This window comes from Microtus ochrogaster, chromosome 5, assembly GCF_000317375.1.
Source record: "Microtus ochrogaster isolate Prairie Vole_2 chromosome 5, MicOch1.0, whole genome shotgun sequence".
Classification (NCBI taxonomy): Eukaryota; Metazoa; Chordata; class Mammalia; order Rodentia; family Cricetidae; genus Microtus; species Microtus ochrogaster.
In genome coordinates this window covers 36511787-36537446 of record NC_022012.1, presented here as the reverse complement: position 1 = coordinate 36537446, position 25660 = coordinate 36511787, and the positions used below count along the sequence as shown (strand labels likewise).

The 25660-nt window shown below is 49.2% G+C and overlaps 1 protein-coding gene across 2 annotated transcripts in view; it reads left to right on the top strand.

The window, feature by feature from the left end:
- Grik4 (glutamate ionotropic receptor kainate type subunit 4) overlaps positions 1–25660 on the top strand; it is a 304308-nt gene that overhangs the window by 145734 nt on the left and 132914 nt on the right. For both annotated transcript variants that reach the window (XM_026779045.1, XM_013346302.2), the window contains exons 4-7: positions 1565–1662; positions 5563–5728; positions 16477–16655; positions 20963–21016. In XM_026779045.1, the coding sequence (XP_026634846.1) occupies positions 1565–1662; positions 5563–5728; positions 16477–16655; positions 20963–21016 (497 nt within the window). The remainder of the gene's footprint in view (positions 1–1564; positions 1663–5562; positions 5729–16476; positions 16656–20962; positions 21017–25660) is intronic.

Sequence of the window (25660 nt, the reverse complement as noted above, 5' to 3'; positions counted from 1 at the left end):
GTCACTGATGTGTAGTAGAAGCCTCTGTATGCAGCCAGAGGATGGCATCTGGGCTCTGACGTCACTGATGTGTGCAGAGAATGAGCTCACTCTTTCTGTTCCCTCCTTCCCTCCTCTCCTCCTCTCCTCAGTCTCTATCATTCTAGCGTTGACGGGAATGGGTAATCTTAATTCTCCCTCCTCTTCTGACCACATGTCCCATCATGCAGCAGTCAGTCATGAATGCAATCTGAGGTCCTATCTAGACAACATTGTGCTAGACATCAAGGCTCCTAGAGAGGTGGCCTGCCTGGAAGGCTTTTCACTCTAGTGAGGGAGTGAGTCTAGGGAGATGGTTTGACAGGCCAAGTGCTTGCCTCACAAGCGTGAGGACCTAGTGTGAATACCCAGCACCCACATCAAAGCTGGGTCTAGTGATATGCACCTGCAGCTTCAGTGCTGGGGCAAAGACAGGTGGGTCCTCAGGGCTCACTGCCCTGCCAGCCTCCCAAACTAGCCAAGCTAGAGAGATCCAGGGTCAGGGAGAAACCCTGTCATAGAAGTTAAGGTGAAGGGCAACAGAGGAAGACACCCAACAGTGATTTCTGGCCTGCACATTACACACACACACACACACACACACACACACACACACACACATGTGCATGCACACACATGCACATGCTCACACACGTGTGCACGCACACACAGGGACATCTTTATGCATGCACATTCATGAAGAACATGGAGAAATCCAGGGAGAGAAGAGGAGAACTCTGGACCACACCGAACTGCACAAAGAGTCTACAAGGAGAGGTATAGACTAGCAATGTGGGAACCGAGCAGGTCTGGGGAAGGAAAATGTCCAGGTAACCCTTGAAAGGTGAGTGTCTACAGCCCAGGAGGGAAGGGTACCTTCCCAAATGAAGGAAAGCAAGGTCAAGACCCCCAGGCAGCAGAGGAGTGAGCCAGCTCTGGGGCTAGGCAGCCAGAGGGGCTCTGGAAGGCGACACTCCCTTCACCTTGCTCTCTCTCTTCTCTCTCTCTCATCTGCCTCCTTTGATTTCCATTGTGTGCCTTTTACCTCTCTACTGGCATCTCTCTGTCCCCTCCCTGTCTGCTTTTCTTCCTCCTCCGCTGTCTTTGCATCTGAGGTGTTAAGAGATTGAAAGTAGGTGCCACTCTGGTACCACCTGGACCTTAAATTGCAGCAGCTGCTTCCCCCAGCCCTGAGCAGACCAGACAGAGAGTGTGGGGGCACCTTGGGTTCTCCATTACCTCTGTCCTTCGGTGATGGCCCAGACAATTTATACCCCCTGTTGGCTGGGGCCGTATGTTGTCATAACCTGGGTCATTTCCTCATTTAATACTATCCATAAACACCTATAAAACTGTCCGAGGCCTCGCAGGCCAGGGAGAAAAGGAGAGACTTGGGTTTGGAAGGGGTGGAAAGGGGCCCTGGTGGAGCATGGGTAGTCAGTGAGGACACTGGGTAATGATCTAAGGACTTACTTAGAACAGAGTTTAGCTGCATCATCTGAATTCCATGTTTTCTTTCCCAATCCTTCTCCTACCCTGGCTGCAGTGTGTCAGATCCTCCCCAAGGGAGTGGTGGCTGTCCTGGGACCATCCTCAAGCCCAGCCTCCAGCTCTATCATCAGCAACATCTGTGGTGAGAAGGAGGTGAGTGTGGGGCCGGTCCAGCCTATAGGCTGAATCTTTGAGTGCAGGAAGGGCCCAAGGAGGCCATGCTATTAACACATCGACGCAAATGTGACATAGAGTGGCCACCGGTGGAAAGTTTTCTTTTTCCAAGTGATGGAGAGATGGAGGGATGTTTGCCCACAAGATTTCCCAGCGAAGTTCAGTGTCTTAGGGTCCCATGGCAGGACAGTTCCTTCAGTGGCCTTTCCGTTATGCAGAGAGATGGGGGGTTTGGGGGGCTGGAGGTTTGGCATGAGGTGAAGGGGGCAGAGTTCTGAGCTCAGCACTCTCATAGATACAGGCCGCTTATTGATGGTCTGTTCGCTAGGATTCTGGGGAAGAATGCCTTGGGGGAAGAAGCCACTGCTCCATTTTATTTTGAGAATAAAATGTAAAAGCCTCTGTTTTCTGAGTGCATGAGAAAAGAGATTTTATTTTGTTTTCCCTATTCACTGGTTCTTGCATTTGCTCTTCCAAGCTTGATGTTGGTCCACAGGTGTGACCTCTGGCTGGAGTCTTTGGGCATAAGTGTGGAGGCCTTTCTCTCCGGCTCCAGTTCATAAGAGAAAAGCATCCTGGAAGACAGGTTTCCTAGCAACTTGGACTTTAGAGACTCTGCCTATTGTAGGCATCTTTATGAGCCTTTCTCCTGAAAATACATCCCCAGAAGACAGTGGGCAAGAGAGCCCCCCACCACCACCACCACCACTCCCGACTCCCAGCCGCTCTGTGGCCCAAAGGCTTTCTGGACCAGTTTGTAGGAATCAGATGAAGTTCGGTCTCACGGAGAAGAATGGGAAGGGAGCACCATCTCCCACCTATGTTAGAGACCTGAGGCTTGACTCTGCAGCCCATTTTGTGCTAGAAGCATCTGGATCTGGGAAAGAGTTGGGCGCCCTTTCAGAGAAAGCCTACCATCCCCACAGCCTCCCGACGGCAACCACCCTGACAAAGTGGGGAGTCACAGACAGGCTTCTACCTACCCATGCTTCCTAGAACTGACCTCTTGATTCTACCATCAGGACTTTGTGGGTAGGCCCCGGTTCTCTGGCCCCTCTCAGAATTGTTACATTCAAGTGTCTTATGGTCATAGCTATACCTGTCCGAGGCTGAATTTGCTCCTCCCAGACCCCCAGAACCCCCTTTCCCCCTCTCAGCTCTCCTGGAAGATGTGTCTTAGGCCAGCTCAGACCACAAAGCCACTTCTGTCCTGCCATAATCCCTGCAGCAGGGGGATTTCACAGGCTCAGCCAGGAGCTGACGTTTACGTTTAATCTAAGGCCTCCTCGCCGTGCTTCAGGTAACAGTCAAGTGTGTTAGGTGGCAGGTTGTAACTCAAGCCTTGGCTCTGATCTTCACCCAGCGAGGCTGCCAACATTTGACTCCCACTTTCTTTCACGGACGGACTCCTTTTCCTTTCTCTTCTCTCCCTCATTCCCCACCACACTCTATCGGCCGCCCTTGGCTATCTTCCCCCAGTCCCCACTCCAGAATGGCCCTGACATGGAGCTGGAGCTGTGTCATATTGGCGTGCAAGTCCCTCCACACCGTGTGGCCTTTCAGGACAGAGTTTCATGAGAGCCACTAATTTGCAGCCTTCCCCACCCCCCACATCCAACCAGGAGGCATTGCCCAAAAAGCAGCCAGGCAGTTACCCCTCCTTCGTCTGGTCATATTCCTTCCAGAGTGACCTTGCCTGCCACTCAGATTATGCATTTTGGTTAATATTTTATGAGGCCCGGCTCCCTGGGAAAAGCCCTGGAGTCCTTGCTGTGGGTCCCAGACCTTTAAATACTGTTAATATTTCTGAGACCCCCATGGCTGGCTGCTTCCTGCTTCCTGCTTTCCCCTCAGCCCCACTGTGCTGACTTTTTTGGGATAAATTTGCAATAAAGAACCAATCATGGGTTGATTTTTCTCCAGGAGAGAGAACAAACCAGCAGGGTGAAGCCTAGCTACCCCTGCCCAGGCCACAGAGCCTGCCTCCCCAGTAGCCTCCCAGTTGGCTTCTGCTAGTGATTCACTACTTGCCCCATCTTTGGGGAGACCCTTCCACCCTCTCCTTTGTGCGGCTAAAGGGGCTTCTGGAAATTTCTGCAATTGGAGTAGAGAGAAGCAGGGGATCCTAGGCGTTGTCCATGCACTGACTGGGGGTGAGGGTTTGGGTTGTTTTGTTCTTTGGACACAGAATCCTATTCTCTCTTCCTGAATTCTCATAAGCAACTGAGGTCATCTCTGTTTGGATGATACTTAGCCAGGTTTAATGGTTTGCCCCAAACCACACTGTAGAGGCCAAACACAAGCCAATCTGTAGAATCCAAAACCATGCGCCTTTCTCCTTCCTGAAGGATGCTACCCCCCACCCTCAATTCAGAGCTGGAAGTCCTGAATTCCTTGGAGCCTACAATCTCCAAGGGCTCCTCATCATGGGGAAACTAATGGGTGGAGCTTTTTTGGCTAGCTTCTAGTGGAACCCAGCAGGCTGACTGTCACCCAGGGAGGAGTCAAGCCACAGACCCCAATGTCTGTATCTGAATCAGCCAGATCACCTGAAGGGATTTGCCCTTCATCCGGCTCATCTGTCACCTCTCTTGCCTTCAAGGTGTACGTGTTACTCGTTTTAGATGGATTGCGATTGTGTGGGTTACAAAATGCAAGCAGGAGGAAAGACCCCCACGAAACGCACAGGGTCAGCTCTGATCTCCAGAGCCATCCTTCAAACGCACCACCAGGCGGTTGTCAATTCTGCATCAGGCAATCCCTGGTGGGGAAAAACAACAACAACAACAGCAAAGTATGGTTGTGCCTGTATGTGGTTCAAGGGCTAAGCCCATTTGAATTCAGTAATTTTCTCTTCGGGTTTTCCTAGCTCTTTGCTCTCCTCCTGTCTCAATTTCCAAAGAGCTCTGGTTTCTGGCAGGCTTCTCCCTAAATCATAAAAGGATAAGGTGGTGGAATCCTACAGAGACTATTCCAGCATTCTCCCAGACCCCTGGAGCACAGCCTCTGAGCAAAGCCAGGCAGAGGAAACGTCCGTAATCGTGTCTGACTAATCCATTCTAGGAGCCAAGCCCCTCATTGCCGGGAAAGTCTTCCTGCTGTCTACTTTCAATCTCACTTGCTTTTACATCGGTACAAACTCACGCTCGACTTTAGCTCTTGCAGCTCTGAGTACCAGGGATAAGAGTGTCTGAATAAAATCAAGGTGGATGGCAGCTTATTACGATTTAACTTTCCTATTACCTACCAAATAGCCTAAGCTGTCAATAAAGCCGCCACTGATGCCTCTTAATATCTCTTTCCCAGCAAAGAGAGGGAAGACAGCACCATCCAGAAACATCGCTGGTGCCTGTGGTAGGAAGCCAGCATTGCTCTGATGAATCCAGGAAAGGCATTTGTCCGTCTGGCTGCATCCAGACCTCTGAATGCTCCTCATATTCTTTCCTATCGACCTTCTACCCCTGGAATTTACCCAGAAAGCTTATCGGGATCCAGTGTACACCAGCTATGTAGGGTTGGACTGAAGGCCTCTTCTCAACCTATAGGGAACGGTTTGCCTCTTCTTCCTATCTCTGCTCCAATCTATTAACCACAGATAATAAACTGTAAGGACTGTGCCTTCAGACAGAATCGTACACCGCAGAAGTCTCTAGCCAAAGGGTGACCAGTAATGGGTCTTCCCAAAGGTGTTACCACACCACACTCCCATGGACTTGGAGCCGAGGGTCCTGTGGTATGTGTCAAAGGTGTTACGTGAAAGAAGGCATGCTGAGCCACAGCCTGGGTCACCACCCATCCTGCTTTTCCTCTCCCACTCCCTCTGAATCCTCCTTGCTGCCATTTCTTTCTTTCTTTTTTTTTTTTTGTTCCTCCTGTCAGGTCCCTCATTTCAAAGTGGCCCCAGAGGAGTTTGTCAGGTTCCAGCTGCAGAGATTCACCACCCTGAACCTTCACCCCAGCAACACGGACATCAGCGTGGCTGTGGCTGGGATCCTGAACTTCTTCAACTGCACCACCGCCTGCCTCATCTGTGCCAAAGCAGAATGTACGTATTCCCAGGCTAGCGACATGCCCAGACACACTGGTTTCGTTCTCTTCTACTAGGCTGTGGGCTCCTGGGGAGATTGGCCAACTGCCAAGTCTTTTTGTACCTGCAAACTCAATTCCCACATTTTTAGCCTCATTGTTAAGGAGATACAAAGAGGCCCGGGGAGGGGGTGGGGGGATACGAAATTGAATGTGTTTGTACTTGATGAGCTGAAGAGTATCTTCCTCCGGAGAGCAGGTTTTGCTGATGGAACAAGGTCCAAGGTCAATTCCTGATAAAGCATTTTCTTTTTTCTTTCTGCAAACACAGGTTTGGAGATACATTTTTTTTTGGTGCCTCTCCACATTGTGAGACATAAATTCAGTGTTTATGAGATCTAGCTAATTTGAGCCAGCAACATATGCGCCCACGTATCCCAGGTGGTATCTGTGTCCCCGCTCATTGTCGGTCAGATACCCGGCCACTGCTGTGTCCTGGTGGCCGGTGCTTGACACTAGCATGTCACCAGCACGGGGGAGCTTTGCAGCTTGTTCTGAGCCTGCAAGTCACCATGGCTGTGCTCATGGATGTGTTCTCTCTTCTTCCTGAAGCTCTGTCTTCAGCTTCTCAAAACTGCTCAGAGCAAGGCTCCCTCCGTCCTAGAATCCAAGTAATATCTAAAAGCAAAACCGCATGACAGTTCGGAGCCACCCCCGGCAGCAGACCTCCACACTTGACTGCCTCCATGTGTGTTCTTCTGTATTTATCCTCCAGCTTATCTTTACTTGGAGCTTCCCAGGAAACATACTCACCGAGCTTTGGCCTTCTATGCTTTATCTATTTTTTTTTTATCTAACCCTAATTATTACAACCACCCAGGGGTATGGAAGGCATGGCAACCCCCATTCCCAAGAAAGTTATAGACCGAGGGAGCAGAATGGACAGCAAAGGGACTGGGTCTGTGTCTGGGGAGGGGCTGGTTCTCTTAAGAATGGGTATTGCTAGACGATGGAAAGAGGCTGAGGAAGAAAATCCAGACCCATGGCTAGCAGGTAAGGGAGTGCAGACATGGGTCCTATGTTCATTGAGGGACCTTGAAGGTCAGACTCCTTCATTACAGAAGAGGAAACAGCTCCAGAGGATCTCTCCCCTTGCCTAGAGTCCCTCAGCTATTAAGTGGTAGAGTTGAGGCTTATATCCAGGTTCGCTGGAAGGTAGTTCAATGTACTGTCAGCAATACCCCTGTGTTTGTCAAACTGGGTTCCTCTGGATCTAAGTGGACCCATGCAATAGTCCCAGGTTGCTTATGACTATTTAAATTTAAAATCTGAATTAAACCAAATTAAAATCTCAGCGCTGGGTGTGATGGTGCACATATGTAACGTGAGCCCCTGAGAAGCTGAGGCAGGAGGATTATTGATTGGAGCCTTCGTAGGAAACAGAGAGAGACTCTGTTTTTAAAAAACAATAAAATAAGGTTACATTAAAAATAAACATTTACTCCCTCAGCCCCACTAGTCTCATTCCAGGTGTTCAATAGCCATGTGTAGTGGTCATCAACTCATGAGGGCCGGGACCAAACATCGTAGCACCCCAGAAAGCTCTCTTGAGCAGCATGGCTTCGATGCGAATGTTGATGGACAAAGAGTTCTGTGGCAAAAAGCAAACAGATGAATAGAGGATAAACCTTCATCTTCTTCCCCTGTGGTGACACAGAGTGTGCCTTACAGCACAGACCTTCCACCATGTCTGTGGTTCTCCAGATAGTCTCCCACGAGCCTCACAGAGATGCCAGTCCAGGAGTCCGCAGGATGCTACTGTTTGATGGAATATGCTGTATTTCTGCCCTCTGTGTGTGGTACCCAGCATCAGTGAGTGATGTAACAGAATCAAGCTCCTCCCCCGTCCCTGCCTCATCCTGGGAATTGATTGCCACAAGGCCACTCTAACAAGACTTACACAGCAGGGATTTTAAATGAAACAGCAGAAAGCCATCCATAATATCTGGAGGCAAAAGTTTCCTTGAAGTCTACCTCAGTGTTAGTTAACAATGTATCTCCCACCGTTCAGGAAGTCCTTACTTGTGTCTAAGCCATAATCCTTCTTGCTTATAAACTGAGCCCCATTTCTCTACTCCAGCTGTTATGGGGCCTGGGGAAACCTGTGGCTCAGGTGTGTGTTGCACAACTACTCAGCACTGAGTACTGGGCTGAGTACTGCTGCCTCCCAGCTCAGTACTCTTTCCATTAGAATCATGCCATTCCCTCCTCTCCTCAGTCATGCAGGAGCAGAGAAAACCGTGCTGGGGTTTTAAGGTTCTTCAGGTCAGGCCACAGAAGAACTGTGCTCTTCTTCAAGTCCTCTGCCTCAGGCTGAAGCTTTCCTCTCTGTTCTGCACCGTCCCCCTCCCCAGATCTGTACATTCAACCCCAGCTTTCGTGTGGGCTCTGCCTGGTAGGAATGGAGACGTCTGGAGCAGAGGTCCCTATGTCCTTGAGCAGAGGGGCAGGGCAGTGACTGAATGCAGTCCAGGGCCCAGAAGACACGAGAATGTCTGGCCACAGGCTCAGGGGCTCTTCAGCCACAGCATAATGTTCTGCTCAGAGAAGTCACTCGATTGCTGTGACTTTTGTCCCCACCCTCCAGGCCAGGGGAGGAAGGTGGGGCAGTCAGGAGAAGTTCAAGGGCAGAGAAGATTAAAAATCTAATCAAAGGCTGAGGAAATGAGGGGCTGCAGGGAGATGTGGCTCAGGGCTCTGGATGAGACCGTCTTCTATCTTCCTTATTAACGCAGGGCCAAGAGACACTGAGGGTAGAATTAGGAACGGGAATCTAATTCTATTTTCCAGCCTTCAGAATCGCATAGCAGGGATCATTCCACGGGGAATCTACCACTTATGCTCATGCTTCCCAGAAGGAGATTTTTTTAATAAGCAGGTTTGGGACTAAGCAGAGATACATAGTAGATTACAATATTTTTCTTTAATGAAAAAAAAAAGTTGGAGCATCTATAAGTCTTTTTCCGACTTAGAGAAAGACCAAGAGAAGAGATGGGGTGAGTGGCCCTGCCGTGGCCCTTCCTAGTCCTCCCACAGAACCCAAAGGAGTTGGCTCCTTGAGGGCTCCCAAGGAGAGCTGTGGGAACACACTTGGTGTGATCAGAGGAGGAAGTGGTGGCTAAGACAGAGGCAGGACCTCTGTCTTAAGAGGAAAGAGAACCATCCTGGGGATGAAGGAAAGTGCCTGCCATGCAAGCTGATGGACTCAAGCCTGGATCCCCTAGAGCCTTCCTAAAAACCCGGTCTGCGGTGAACATCTGCAATCTCAGTGCTGGAAGAGCAGAAATAGGGCACCCCCCGCCCTTCTGGACAACCAGGCTAGCTAAGCTGTTGAGCTCTAGAGAGGCCCTGTCTCAAAAAGTAAGGAGAGTGATTGAGGAGGGCATCCAAAATCAGCCTACACTTGAAAACACACACACATGCACACATGCATAGTGCACAAGTGCACACACACACATATACACACACACATTACATACACACATACACACACATACACACACATATGCACACATGCATAGTGCACAAGTGCACACACACACATACATACACACATACACACACATATGCACACACAGAGCACCATCTTTGGCTGTGGTAATCCAGAGGAGCCATTCACTGTCAGCAGATCACCCCACCTTTCTGAGCCCTTCTTTCCTGTTGTTGGAGACAAGGAAGCCCACTGAGGTAACTAGGCAGGAAAATACCTGTGCCCGGAGGGCGGTGCCCACTTGGTTACTGTTATCTCACCCTGCAACACTGGCTGAGGCAGTGGGAACTGAGCAGGGACATTATGATTAATACCCAGGACCTTTTTGAAGACTAGCTGGGGCACTCATGGGCCTTCTCTATGTCACTGCTTTGATCCACTGTGAGAAGCCTCTTGCTGAAAACAAACTTACCCATGTACCTGCAGGCTGATCTTGGGACCTCAGTGACACTTACCATGTGCTGAGAGTTTTTATATTATTTCATTTCAACCTTGAGTTCTCGGGTCCTGGCTTTGATCCCTGACATTGCCCAAGAAGTTTAAATCCTCGCATTTAAACCAGAGAGCCGACTATTGCAGGTTCTATTATCGGTCTCATTATACGCATGAAGAAAGCAGAGGTGGCGTCCAATTTCAAGGTCACATGGTTCCCACCTCCCTTGGCTTTGTTCACTCTTCTGATCCATGTGGGAGTGAGGACCCCATTTGTTTACATGTGGGGAGCCCAGAGACTCCCCGTGGGAGAAGTGCAGCTGGAGGCCAGGTGCTGGAGTTGAACAGTTGTGCTGGCTCCCCGCCCGCTCAGACCTCTGGCTCTGTGGCCTTTGCCACCTTTCCTGTTCCTGGGAACAGCCTCAGGTGGGAGACGAGGCAGGTGAAAGGCACTGTTCTCATGCTTGAATCTGAAGCATGTCCCCCACCATTCAGTGACCAGTCACTCTGGGCTCCCACCTTCTTTAGCTAGGTAGAGCAGCGCTCAGGAAGTTGAAGGAGGAAGATATTGAGGTTGAAGCCTTCCTGGACTACATAAGTAGAAGACCTAGTATCTCACCTAACTGACCCCCTCCCTCTACAGACAAAGAAAAGAGTTGGTGCTGCAGAGGAAGTTTGACAGCCATTCAACCTGAGTTTGACACTTGGCTAGGGAGGAAAACCGAGCACGTGGCATGTCAAGGGCACCAGACACCACATCACACTCATTTAACTTACTCCATACTCCCCAAGGTCCTTCACTTAGCCAGTCCATCAGCGTTAGCTGCCTCCCCCCCAGGACTTCACAGTGCTTCCCCCCTCCCCCCCCCCCGGGTACGGAGCTCTCCCCACAGCCAAGTGCTGTAAGGAGGGAGACAGCTAGTGGAAGGAGACTGGAGGCGAGGCTGAGGGAAGAGCTGAACTAAATATTGTTTTATATTGTCTTCTTTGAGATGGCTTGCAGGTTGCGTGGGTTGTGGGTTGCGTGTGTCGCAGGGTGGCCTCAAACTCACCATGTAGCCAAAGATAATCTTGAACTTCTGATCCTCCTGTCGCTAACAACTAATTGCTTTGTGTGTGATCCCTTTCTCCATTTATATGGTGTTGGAGGTTGAAGCCAGGGCTTCCTGGATGCTGGGCAGGTGTTCTACCAACTGAGCTACTCCCCAGCATGTGGACATAGATATTTTCTTTATTTTATTTTATGTGTGTGTGTGTGTGTGTGTGTGTAGGTATATGTGTGTGTATAGGTATATGTTGGTATGCTCTGGTATGTGGAAGCCAGATGTTTAGATGTCTTCCTCAGTCACTCTACTTTATCTTTTCTTTGCATATATTTATCTATTTATTTCTGTGTGTGTGTGTGTCTGTGTGTGTGTGTGTGTGCGAGAGAGAGAGAGAGAGAGAGAGAGAGAGAGAGAGAGAGAGAGAATGTCAGAGAACAACTTGTAGGAGCTGTTGTGGCCCTAGGGATCAAGCTCAGGGCGTGACTGGGCAGCCAGCATCTTCACCTGATGCGTCATCTTGCCAGTCATCCACTTTATTTGTCTGTCTATCTATCTATCTGTCTGTCTGTCTCTCTGTCTGAGACTGAAACTGGCTGGCCATAGAGATGCCAGAATCCACCTGTCTCTCTAAGTATCTATCTATCTATATATCTATCTATGTATCTATCTATGTATCTATGTATCTATCTATCTATCTATCTATCTATCTATCTATCTATCTATCTATCTATCTATCTATCGTCTGTCTCAGACTGAAACTGGCTGGCCATAGAGAAGCCAAAAATCCCCATCTCTCTGAGTACACCCTTCACCTAGCACGGAGTCACAAGCCCTTGGCTCCCACTCCTGACTTTCCAGAGTATTGAAGATCAGAACTGGGCCTCTATGCCACAGCACTTTACCCCTGAGTCATCCCCCTAGCCCGTTTTGGATTTTGATATTGTATTCTCTTTGTCCCCTGCAGGGACATCACTCAAGCACCTCTCTCTGTCCTTGTCCTGTAGCTGTAACCAATGCTGGCTGCACTTTCACAGCCTTGATATCCTCCCCCTGGCCCTGGGGGCCCTGCCTTCCAGTTCTGGAAACCAGCCTATGCCCTTCCTCCCAGAGCAGCTGCCTTTTGGGCTCCACATTGATCCACTTTGATCCTGACCAAGACTAATGGGTTCCCCAGGCTCCTCAGCTCAGCTTTGGCAGACATGTCTGCTGCTAGGCCAGCATCCTGTCCCGATCCTACAAAAGAGAAAGACTTGGGTGGAGGTGGTGGAGGCCTGAAGACAGAGCAGAATTTAACCCCTGTGAGGGCAGCTGCGCTTGGTAAAGCCTTAGTTCTAGTACCCAGATGTGGGGAGAAAGGCAGTGAGCACACACCCAGCGGCACCGAGAGGAGCATCCTTTCTCTTCTGCAAGTCCCCACTGCCCAGAACCAAAAGTACCCACTTCTGGGACGTGTGAGATGGCTCAGCAGGTTAGAGTGCTTACCACCGAACATGACAACCTGAGCTTAAACCCCTGGACCCACATGGTGAAAAAGAACTGCTTCTGGAAAGTGTTCTCTAACAAAATTAATTTTAAATATTTTTTTAAAAAAATCCTGTTTTTTGGATTTTCAGAATCAGAGATGCCCTGAGCTCAAAATGCATTCCTTTTTTCTCTTCCCACTTCCCATCCACAGTTTAATTCCCTAAAGAGTAGTCCATGAAAGAGCCTTCCCAGGGTTCTTTGCCTCCAGGGATGGGGAAGCAAACTGCCACGCATGCAGCCCATGGCTTCAGTGAAATGGAAGACGCTTCCCTAGTGTGAGCAAGCCTGTCTCCCTGTGCTGCCTAACCCCTCATGGTCCCGAGGCTTCCATGACCAAGTGTGTTTCTGACTGCCTTTCCCATTGCCACTCTCTTCCCTTTGCCCTGCTCGCTTGGTGACAACATGACATGTCTTGCCAGGCGCTGCTGCTCCCCTGGCCTCTGGTTGCTAATTCAGTCCAGTAAAACAAGAATGGTACACCCCCCTTTACTGGGGATATGAAGAGGTGTTTGAAAGGGTTCCCTGCCTTCCCTGAGGGAAATCATTCAAGTATATAGTATTGTAACTATATTTTGTTACAATTTTGTTACAATTTGTTTGTTGGGATGGCCCAACAAACATGATCTAACTTACATTTTCCCACCTTTACCATTGCACCAAAGCAATTCACCTTCCGTGAAAAAATATTCTTAAGGGTTTTTTGAGATGGCTCCATAGGTGAAGCGCTACCACATAGCATGAAGACCTGTGTTTGGATTCCCAGGGCCCACATAAATAAAAACTTGGGAGTAGTGGCATGTGCTTTGCAATCTCAGTGCTAGGGAGGTAAAAGCAGGAGGAACCCCTGGGCTTGTCGGGCAGCAGCCTAGCTGAACCGATAAGCTTCTGGCCCAGAGAAAGGCTCTGTCTCAACAACTAAGGCAGAAAGTGATTGAGGAAGACAGTGGCCATCAACACACACCCCACCCCCACATACTTACTATACTTGAAATTTTGTTTTGGATCCCTTCCCTGGCTAATGGTATTAGGTCCTATACTTTCTTGGGGGATGCTGGGCAGTGACAGTAAGTCATGTGATCACAAGGGGGAAACCCGCCACACTAGAGTGTGCAGCGTGTGGCGTTGCTAAGCCACGGTGTTCCAGGGACAATGTGTGCAGTGGGTTTTCCGATTAGTTAGTTCCTGCTGACAATGGCTTTATCAGGACAGAGTTCCATGAAAATTCAGGGGACTGTGTATGGCGACAGATATTTTATGTGATTGACTTTAGGGACTGGGTGGTTGTCCCTGGAAGTGTTGGGGAAAGGAGAAGATGGGTGAAGACAGAGAAAGGAGTGGTGTTCAGGAGGAGAGGCAGGAAATCACAGCGAGAGGCTAACAGGCTTTGCAGAGCCCCTTCTGGGTGACTGACGCCTTGGTGTTGCTTTATTGACTCTTGATGACAGACAACCTTCCTCCTGGTTTCCTGGGCATGGTGGCATAGTGAGTTGGGGACTTTGTCTCACTGACTCCCTTGTGACATTTCAGCACTGTGCAAGCCCCGTCTTGTGCTCATTTTGGCTACTCCAGGCACCATCTAGGTAGGGGAAGGGATGACCTTCTGAAGGATGGTTGGGGGGGTTCGCATTTTAGGGATGCCCACTCCCTTCCTCTTTAGTCCCTCCTCTCAGCACACAGAATGTAGGGTCAAGTAGAGGAAATGTCCTGTTCATATGTAAAGGACAGCAGAGCAGCCTGGGAGTCAGTGGCCACGGATTGATTGGAGCCCAGTGTACCTGCCAGGGTGAAGGGATTGAAGGCTCCCTCAGCTGCCTTTGTCAGGCCTCACCAGTCTGCCTACAGCCCTGCTGTATCCCCTTGGATTTCCTGACCTCACCCCACTGATGGTGTTACCCATTTGATACATTCTGGGCTCAGGGGACAGTTAGCCTCTTTGTAGCCAAGTACCAAAGGTTAACAGACCAGGTCTGTGGGGTTCATTCAACTTCTTAATTTTAATCCCTCTGGCGTCAGTGATCATCAGCCCATACCCAGGACCTGGCCAGGATTCTGGAGAGCTGTCCTGTCCTCTTTACCCTGACTGCATGGTGAAAATGGTTGGGTCAGAAGTTCAAGTATTCGTCTGGTGGTGGTTTGCCTCTGACATCACCTCAGAGGAAGACACAGTACCTTCTCTCTCCATCCTGCAGCTGGACCAAAGGAGGCTGTTCCCATAGAAGTCCAAACCCATTCAGGCCACTAAACAAAACAGGAATGTGACTTAATTCCACTTTCCACTTGACTTACTTAAGCTCCCGAGGGCAGGATCCAGCCTGCTGTTTGTGTGTATAGATTCCCCTAGTAACACACCTCCTCCAATAGGGCCACATCTCTCAATCTTTCCAAAGCTTTTCCACCAACTAGGGAACAAAGATTCAAACATATGAGCCTACATGGTCATACCTTGTGGCCCTCATTTGTGAAGCAAGTTCTTCCAGCTTTCTCCATCCCTCACCAGGCAGTCCCCATCTCCCGAAAGGACTTTATCAAAACAGGAGCAGGAAAATGGGTGGCCTCCACCTTTCCCGGTTCCCTCCTCTATCATCCAAACCCTCAAGCTCCCACTCTGACTGGTTGCTTGTTTCAAAACAAAATGAAACAAACTAAACCACCCTTTCTGGTTGTAAACAAACAAACAAACACAAACACACCCAGTGCTGGCTTCATTCAAGGGCCCAGGTGCATAGCCATGTCTCTGGTGTGCTGCGTGGACATAGTCCTTGCTGCCATTTGCTATGTCCCAAGAGAAAACATGGTCTCATTTGTAAAGGGCTGGGTGAAGATCAGAAAATGAGAAATCTAGTCCATGCTGTCTCCCCCCCATGAGTGACCGGGCAAGTCACAGCATCTGCTTATGTCAGGGAGAGTGGGTGGATGCTCTTCAGTGCCACCTCTGAATTCTGTCGATTGTCTTTAGACCTCAGGAGGGTACAGAAAAGAATCTGCATGGGTTGCAGTGAAGGCATCTCTGAACTGAGTGCTCTGTTAGCCAGCGCTGAAGCCGGCAGCACAGGCAACCTAGAGTGGTAGAAAACCTGCCTTCTCTTGCCGCCCACAGCATGAGGTGTGTTCCTTACCTCTCTGCCTCCCATCCTCCTCAGAACTTGGAGATTTTTAATACTTTATAGAATTGTTATGAAGACTTACATAAGATAAGCCATGTAAAAAATTTTAGTACATTAGCCGCAGCATAATAAGGTTTGATAAGTGTTATGCCTGTCCTTTCTTTGTGAGCAAATGCCTGCAGGTATCTTTCCAACAGACTCAAGACTACTGGCTCTGGGGAGATGGTCCTCCCGCCACACATCTGCCCTCCCCATGCCTGCCTTGGCAGGGACAGACAGAATTAAGCCCCTCTAATTTCAGTGACATTGTTCTGGATTGTTTCTTCCCACCAAGACCCCCAGCATCAGCCATCTGGGTGTGGTGGGCAAGAGAAGAATCCTTAGCTTGGAGTCCCCCTTTGCCATTTGTTTCTGAGCCAAGGTTTGCTGATGGCTTCTTTTATTTTTCATGATAATACCTTGTCCTAGAGTAGCCACAGGGTTCTGGAGAGTTAAAAGAGGCTTGCTTGGACTTGTTCCTGGGCCTCGGGGTCTAGAGGAAACTGCTCCTCCACCGTCACAATGGAAACAAGGGCTTTTCTTGGAAGATTTGATGGAGAACTTCTAGGTCCTCCTGAGCACCTAAGAGTTTTAGGTGCAGCATTTGACACTGCCCAGCCCGGGAGCTGCCTGCTCGTAGGATTTGTCCTTCTTAGAGAAGGGACTGAAGTCTAGACAGCTGGCTACACGAGAAGATTCTGGAAGTGGGGGAAGAGGCTCAGGGCTGGTGCTGTCTGATGATCAAGTGCTCAGCTAGTAGGCACAGTGTTCTGAGCGGCGCACTGGGGGCTGTCTCACCTTGTGCTGCGTTCCTGAAGGGGCTACATGTTCTACTCTGAAAGTAGGGGACTGCTGGGGAGCTGATGGGAGCTTCTGGGTGCTCCTTCTAGTAGATGGCATAACTGAAGCCAAAGAGGCCGAGAAACCTACTTGGGGTTTGAAGACCTCCCTAGCACTGGCTCTGAACTGCCTCCAGCCTGAGACACTCTGTGCCTCATTTTTTCCTCCTGGAGCATCTGTGGAGGTGGCTCTGCAGACTCTCAGGGGCTTTTTCCTCTCCCCCTCCCCCCAGGCCTTTTAAACCTGGAGAAGCTGCTCCGGCAATTCCTTATCTCCAAGGACACACTCTCAGTCCGGATGCTGGATGACACGCGGGACCCCACTCCGCTCCTCAAGGAGATCCGGGACGACAAGACAGCTACCATCATCATCCATGCCAACGCCTCCATGTCCCACACCATCCTCCTGAAGGTGGGAGCCTGGCTGGGTTGGGTGCTGGGAAGCATAGTGTATCCTTCCTCCCCTGTCTTTTCTGACTTGAGCTATGACTGTGCCTTGGTCCTGGGCTGGATCTGAATGCTGATCTCTTCTGTCTACTTGTTTCCATGGACACCAGTTGCTCCAAAGAGAAAGCAGGATGATGATGCCACTCAGAAACACTTAGCACCAGGTGGGGCTGAGAGACCAGTTAGGCCTAGAGTCAGACTTAAGAGGCCCTGGTGAAGGCCTCTTGTCAGACAATGTATACACAGCACCACTCACGTGCGGTGCCGAGTGTCAGCCTGTCCTCAGCTCTGACAATGTTTCAACAGTTTGCAAAGTGCCTTCCTGCCATTTTACAGCACAGTCCTCTCCAAGGTGATGTCAGATAGCTTTGTCGTTGTCTCCACTGGGCAGGTGAAGAAGCTGAGGCCCTGGGAGGTTAGCAGCTGTCAGAGGCCAGCCTTGTGGACACCCAGGCTGAACACACCTAGCTTGCTCTCTCCCACAGGGCAGACACTTTCTATTAGGGTTCATGATGTTGTAGACTGATGGCCAAGCAGACATATGCATGTAGACATGGGACTTTGTCAGAGGCAGATCCCAGAGAGAGAAGTCAGGTAACTAGGGTCACATGGACAGCCAGAAACAGCTGGGCAGCTGAGGTGCCACCTTGCCCCAGTTTCTGGGTTAAGCATGTGTTTCAGAGAGCAAGCCTTGCTCTAGGCTCTTCCTTAGCTCCACAGCTGTCCCCATAACTGCTCAGGCACACTGACCTCTCTTAATGCCATTTTAATTGCACATTTAAGCACTCCCTGCCATCTTCCACTGGGGTAGCCAGACTCCTCGTTAACCTCTGTCTGGCTGTGCTGAGCGCCCAAACACTCAATGTCTGTCTTTTTCTTGCCTTTATTTTCTGCCTCTTGCCTCTCTTCCTCCCCTGCCCAGGTCTGCCCCCCCAAATCTGAGAGTTAATAAGAGATTTGAATGAGTTCTCCCAGTACCCAGGGCTGTCCCTTCAGCCTGTTGCTATAGTGATTTTCCACAGCACCAAAATCACATCTGTCTATGAGCACTCAACTTACGAAAGAACACTCAAACACGCACACACACACACACTCACAAATGCACACAGACATACATACACAGAAAAATATACAGAGTCACAAACACAGACACCATAAAGATATACACAGTCACACTCACATAGACACAGTAACACACAAAAAAGACACAAACATAAACACTCATGTACACACATTGTCATACACAGAGAGACATGAACACACATAGATGCACAATCAGCCACTTATGCACGCACACACACACGCAGAGTCACGCACACACACGCAGAGTCACGCGCGCGAACACACACACACACACAGAGTCACGCACATATGCACACACACAGACACAGTTACACACACCTCTTTTTGTCCCTTTTTCTTCCTTCTCACATTCGAGATATTGTCAATGAGGTCATTAAGAATGAAAAGGCTCCTGTAAGTTTTGGGGATGAGAGATGCAGGCTGAGGGGTTATCTTTAGGGGTAAGAGCTGTTTCAGAGTAAACAGATGTCCCCCCAGCATCCCTTCAGAGAGCAGAGGCCGGGAGTGGGGGTTCTTTCCAAGAGTGTTCCATGACTCCTGGCAGAGCAAATTGATTGTTTCCCAGTCCCCCATGATACGCCCCCCCCCTCCACTAACATTCTGAGTTCGTTGCTGGAATTTTCAAAAAAGTACAGAGAGGAAAATAAATGTCACTCACAACCCATTGCTGAGCCTTAACCTTTCCTAAAGTTTAATGTGTATTCTTCTTGCTTCAGACACCCCCCAGTTATCCCCACACTGCTTAAAACTTTCTCTGAGCAGCTAGTCTCTTTGCTCAACTATGTATCATGCATTTTTCCACGTCATTAAATATTTCTCTACAAATATTTCAGTGGCTGTGTCATTTCCTATCATGCCGATGTCCCATAATTTATTTAACTATCCCTTCATCCTTGTAAAAACAGGTTGTTTCCAGTCTTTTGCTATGATAAATAATGTGAGGGCACACATCTTCATACATAAATCTTTCTGCACGTGCCTTCATGCATATTTCTTGAGCATATGCTTCTCAGAGTGGAATGTCAAGTTCAAACGACACACGCTCTGAAGAAGAGGACTCGCCACCCTTAACCGTTTACACGCTCAGATGTGGCATGCGGTGCACCTTTGCCAATGCTGGGAAGTTTCTTTAAACACAACTTGTGTTTTTCCATTTCCTAGGCAGGAGGAGGAAGCTCTGTGATGTATGTATGTATTTACTTATTGCATCATGCTTCTGAAGGCAACTGCCTATACTGGTCCTCATTGTCCGACAGCTGTTCTGGCTGCCCCGTGGCCATCCTTTCTAACCCACTCCCTTCTACCTACACTCCTGCATTTTCACAGCCAAACTAATCGATGGGCAGGGTGCTTTGGGGAAACCTGTTCCCTCGCTTCCCACCTGACATCCTGGTAGCCTCAGGCAGGCAGTCTCTCCAGCAAGCCTGGCCTTTATCCTTGGGCTTCTGTGGGACTCCATGTTTCTCTCTCTGGGGGCTCCCAGGGGCTTTCTGGAGCCCCGCTGTGCACATGGGAGTCAGGCTCTGGTTGGCAGCTCTCGGCAGCTTCTTGATTTCAGGAGGCTTTGCACAGTAATCCCCTACTTTATTGAGTGGCTGTTCCGGCAACGAACTCCATGTTTACCCAGAATTCATCTCTTAAAAACCTAGGATCTCTTGTCTTTTATCTCTAGGACACAGGTTTCACAAAATGGATTTTAACTACTGACTATGCCCCTTAGCCTGCTCCTGGCTGAATGCCTGTCAGCAGTAGCTTGTTGTGGGTCTAGGCAGTGTCTGAGGCAGTGGTCCTCTTACAGTAAAGACTGAGTGTGGGTGGTGGGGTGTGGATGAAGGGTGACATCCTGCCTGTCTTGGGAGTGGGGAAGAAAGTGTTGAAGAGAGAAGGAGCCCTGTGGAAACCTTGTACTACACTCTAACTCCAAAGGAGCTTAACTTTGACACCAAGCCCTTCTGCACTTCAGGTGCCCATTGGGACCATGGTGATATCAGTGTATCCTGAACCTCCAGCAGCTGGGGAGACACAAAGTTAAGAATGCTCACAAAGTTATTTGAGTTCTGGGGAGAGAAAGAGGAAAATGCAATTATCCTAGTCTTGTTTCTCCCCTCCTCCGCCACAATAGTCATGACAAGAGCCATCTCCCAGTGGCCCGGGGCTGCAGGATATATTATGAAAATCTAACGGACTGTCAGGAGGGCTGAGGACCCTGGAGAGAGCCAGGCTCATTACTTACCTGATCTCCTTGTCGGCTCCTATAGCACCTGTCACACTCAAAGCCAGACACCCTGACAGGCAAGGTTGGTTAGGGGTGTTTATGATGGCGACAGAGATCAGGCCAAAGGGAGGCTGTTTCAAAGCCACAGTTCTCAGCTGTGGGATGACACCACACTCCTGTACAGTGATCAAGGGTGAGGCATGTCACCAGCAACTTGTTCCTTAGCAGGAATAAAGGAATATCAAGTTTGCAAATGATTCACTTGATCTCCACATGGCTGCAGAGGCAGCCTGCTCAGGTCTCAGCTGCATCCCGACGAGGCAGGGTTCATCTGGGCATGCTCCGTCATCCTACTCACAGTCCCGAAGAGTGCTGTGTGTGCACTTCCATCAAGCGTGTGGCCCTTGAGGAGCGTACAGTTTGATGAAAAGCTTTGGAATTCTGATACATGTGCTCTCATACAAGTGACTTAGTCACTATTATGCCAGTTTCCTCTTCTGGAGGAAAATGGAAGTCGAGGAAGGAAAAATAGTGCTTGTCCCCTTTTGGTGAGCCCATGTTGAAGGCTTTAGAATACCAGGCAAAGATTGAACAGTAGGTAAACCTTAGCCATGTTGTTAGGAGTCACAGAAATTATGCTAGGATGTTTCCTTATTTGCATCATTTCCCTTAAATCCATTCTGGTTCCTGAAATACTCAGTCCTATTTGTGGTAGTGTGTTGTGCATTAGAACAGTAATCAGATATGGGCGAGTTACTCTGGGTGGGGGGTGGGGTGAGGTGGAGAGAGCATGCTCTAGAGGCTGATGATTCTGTCCTTCATCCTATAAGATCCTGGGTCACTTGAGAACCAGTCAAGACTTTCTGCACTGCCTGTGCTTAGGGTTAGTGGGCCAGGTAAATAGTAGACTTGGCATCCTACTGCTCCTGTGCTTGCAGGAATCTCTCTCTAATCATCTTCTCTTTGCATTTCAGGCAGCTGAGCTGGGGATGGTGTCGGCCTATTATACATACATCTTCACCAATCTGGTAAGACCCAGCCCTCCTCCTTAGCATAGTGTTAGCCAGGGTTAGTGGGTATGAGGGGGTGATGTGGAGAAGATGGCTGGTGGGGAAAGGGAGGCAAAAGAGCCAAAACCAATCGTGTCTGTGCATTGTGAAGACACAGGATCCAGAAGCCCAGTGGGATCCTCATGCTAACACCTTCAGCCCTTAGAGAACTGGAATCTGGATGCTCTGATGCCCCCTCCGGTGTCGCTGGTTTTATAGCACAGATTCCTCAGGGCAGCTCTGTGATGGATAAGCTTCCTCAGTGGGTACAGTTTCTAGCCTGCAGTAGAATTCCCCCCAGCCACCGTGATAACTCAGAAAGAGGAAAGTTAGGGCACAAGATGTATGCATGTCTAATTGTGGTATAGCTGCATGTCCCCCCAGGTCATCTTAGCTAAAGCCCTTATTTTACAGATGAGAAAACTGGAGTTTTACTGAATTTATTGATTTAAGTACTAACTTCGCCAAGATCCTAGCCATGTGCCCTTCAACAAGGTGCTGAGCGGTGTGTGGTGTGCTTATCTGTGGAATAGGGACCAGAACAGCTACATCATGGCGGTGTTGTCAAGTTGTATGACAATATATGTGGAAGCATTTTGAAATTGTAAAGCATTAAGAAATGTGAAAATTGTTGAGGTAAATAGACAATATTATGCATACACACAGAGAGTTAATTCAAGAGTAGTCAGAAAATAAGAAGAAAAGCATAAAAAAAAGCTGGTTTTGGAGAGATGGCTCAGAAGTTACAAATACATACTGGTTTTGCAGAGGTCCAGGTTTGGTTTCCTGAACCCACATGGCGGCTCACAACCACCTCTAACTCCAGAACCAGGAGCTCCGATGCTCTCTTGCAGCCTCTGCAGGCATCTGTCCACACATGTCTACACTCACACACAAGTGCATGTAAAAAATAAGTTCTTTGAAAATGTATAGCTTTTATCTTAGGAATAATGATGTGGTTTCTAAGAAGTTGCAAAGATAGCACATACATTTGCTTGCTGAACAAGGCTTTCCTTAGGCCACTCCTCTATAGTCACACCTGCCATACCCCTCCCTACCATCTCTAATTCCTACAGCCAGGCACCCGCACTCTGTTTGTCTAACTTTCTAGTTTGAGGAAAGTGATATAGTGTGTGACCTTTTGTGACTGACATGTTCACTTGGTGGAGAGCGCTGGGGACCCACCTGGGTTGTGGCATCTTTACTGCTGTGTGGGCTTCGGGGTTCAGTTGTACCACCGATTGCTAGGTTAACTGTTCCCAGGCTGGGAGAGGTTTTGGTTATCTTCAGTATGCTATTATAGATCATCCTTCGGAGAAGAAGTTTGTTTTATACATTGCTTGACTAGGGGTAGTCATGGCTTTTCTCCTGCTGTGACGGAGAAACAGCAGTTTGACAGAGGACGGGTTTATCATGGTTCGCTGTTGGAGGGGACAGTCCATGATGGTGGGTGGAGGAGGCGTGGTGTCTGGGACTCACGCTGGAGAGGTTGAGCTTGCAACATAGCCTGTTTTCCCAGAGATCAATGAGCAGAGTAAGATCGTGCTGGACGTGGGGTCAGTCTGTAGTCCAAAGGGCCCACCCCTTAGTGAGCCACTTCATCCAGCTAGATTCCCCGTCTTCTAAGAACTGCACAGCCTCCCCAGGCAGTACTGGCTGGGGACCAAGTGTTCAAACAGGAGAGCCTGTGAGGGATTGCTTATATACCAACAATGCCACTAGATACCCCTTCGTCCAGACGTCACCCCTTTTGAGTAGTTCTTGTAAACCAAGTACTGGCCAGGCCTGAGGGTTTGAAACTGGAATAAGAACCCAAGCCTGGGCCTGGAAGATGACTCAGTTGGTAAGGGCTCCTACTGCCAAGCCCTGTGACCCGAGGTTGATCATGTGGTAGAAGGAGAGAGTTAACTCCACAAGGTGTGTGTGTGTGTGTGTGTGCATACACGAGTCCCATAGCATGTGTGTGGAGGCTACACACCACACATACACACGCACACACACACACACACACACACACACGCACACTAAGTAGAATGTTAAGAAAAAAAACAAAAGCAAAAGGAAAGACGCGCCTGCCTTGTAAAAACCCTAAGTACCAGTCGCTCTGACAGTAACAAGCAGAAAATTCTATTCCTAGATACGTTATAAAATGTACCAGCTCCCTAAGCAGGGACTGCTTGTTCAACCTGGGGCAATAGGGAACAGCTTCACTGAAGAAAGTTCTGGAAGAAAAATAGGGTCCTTCTGTACACATAAGGAAAGGAAGAATGCTCCGGGATAAGGAACTGCACCTCAGGAACTTGGCTGTGAGGTGGCTCATGGCATGTCCAGGAAACAGTGAGGGCCCTAAACTCACGCAGGTACCATGGACAGTCCTCTCTTGGGGCTGCTGGGAAGTCGTTAACCCTGATACATTGGTGGCCTGAGTTCCCAGAGTTGAAAGCCCGTAAAGGAACGAATCAATTCCTTCCTTCTGGCACAGGGTCTCCCTCCACCAGGGCTCTCCAGGAAGTTGTTCCCCATGGCTTGAACTTGAGAGTACATGCTGGCTCATTCAACAATCTGACTTACAGTTAACGTTGGGGCTTGTTGTATCTGTTTTACTTTCATGCACAAGCTGGCCTCAGAGCTCATAGTAATCCTCCTGTCGCAGCCTCCCTAGTGCTGGGATTACAGGTGTGTGGGGTGCTCTCAGAACACCATGAATATTCTATATGCACAGAGCAAAGAGTTCTCCAAGTGAGAACACCTGTGTAAGCAGCCTCTACAACCAGAAATAGAATATCACCAGCACCCCAGAAGCCCCCTCACTCCCCTCAAAATGTAAAATAGAACGAACTGAATTCCTTTGTTTGCCATGTTTTTCCCCCCTTTTCTATCTAACACTGCAGCTGTAAATCAGAGAATTAACATGTAAAATGGAAGAGGAGGATTAGGTTATTCCCACAGCAATGCAAATGGGTTTGCTTAAGGTGAGGAGGCATCTCAGGCAGCTTGGGCAAGTTGGCAGGAGAGGAAAGAGACTAAAGTACCCTTGTGCTTCTTTCTGAGAGCGGGGTGTGGGGGGGGGAGCAGAGAGGGGAGGAAGAAAGGCAGGTGGATGGGGCTGAGGTTGTCTGCACTGTGCCAGCCTGCCAGGGAGGCACCTTGCACCAGGCAGCACCAGCAGCTAAGGATGGAGCTGGGCATCTCCATGCCTAGAGCCACTCAGCAGACGGAAGGAAGGTGTTCCCCCTGCAGTAGTCTGAAATAGATGGAGCTGCTGACTTGGGTGCTTAGGGAGACAGCATCCACCATACTGTGTGCAATCCTTTGCTCTTCTTGGAGGGTGACAATGTTCTCCAGTGGGGAAAAAATGCATTGTCAAGTCAGGAGACACAGGCACCAAGTCCCCATTCTTTCTTGTCCGCTCAGGGTGACTTTATGTGAGCCGTGCAGACTCTCAGGGCTCACATTTTCTCGTTTTGGAGATGACTAAACCTTATGCTGTTGCTGTGAAGATACAATGAACTGTATGTGCAAAGCCTTCTGTGGCCCCAAGGAGCTGTGTTGTTTTACATAGCAGGAGATGCTTTTGCTGTTGGGAGCTTTCCTCCTTGTTGGTGGGCATGGGTCAAGAATAGGTCTGCACCTGGAATTAACAGGACTCACGCCTGACTGTGGGTTTCAACGGGTAGGCAAAGATCTCACCGTTTGAGAAATAGTCAAAGAAACAAAAGCAGGAATGCTGCAGCAATCAATCAGTGAGGGAAGGTTCTGGACTTCTCTTAGTGCCTTGGCTTTCCAGCAGGAGCAGGAGTAAAACATTGTTATAGGCCAGCTATGCTGCCTGGAGCTTTCCGAGTCTGGAAGCAGAGCAAAAGGAGTTCACAGCAGAGAAGCCATCTTCTGCATCTTCCAGCTCCATCCTCCACACCGATGCACCTGGCTTTCTCTCTTCCTCACCCCCTCTCTCAGGCCCCCAGGGAACACCATCTTCCCCCCCCCCCGGTTTCTGCTGCAGCAATGTGAGTTCTCAGCTCTTCCTCTTGCAAACCAGCTTGGAGAGCTAGAAAAGACCTAGACCCGGGCATTTGACAGACAGGCCTTTAACCTTCTAGTTGGAGTCGCTACCAGCTGTGCAGACTACTTAACCTCTCTGAGCTCTGGTGACCTCTTCTGTCAATGGGCCCTGTACCTAGCTCAGGAGAGCAATTGGCTCACCATATGAGTTTAATAAAGGGAAGTTATTATGGTGGAGAGTCTTGGCTTTGCTTCTGGTGGGTTAAAAGGAACGGGAAACACATAGTTTGCTCCCCAAAGGATGATTCTTAAAATACCATTTTATTTGTTTTCAGAGAATAAACAACCCAGTAGCTCAGCTGTTATGTGTGAGCCTACTTGCCATTGCAGGATGCTTGTGCGCGTGTCGGTAATGACTGAGTGTCGCCGTCCCTGTGCCTCAGTCCCATCCAGGTGTTAAGAACTCAGAGTGACGTCGGGCATCTGTAATAGATGAGTTAAACTTACAGCTCTGGTTTCGATCTGTTGATTACCTATAGCAAGAGCTGGGACAAAATGAACAATCATAAATTAAACACTGGGCTGGAGAGATTGCTCAGCCATTAAAGGCTAGACTCACAA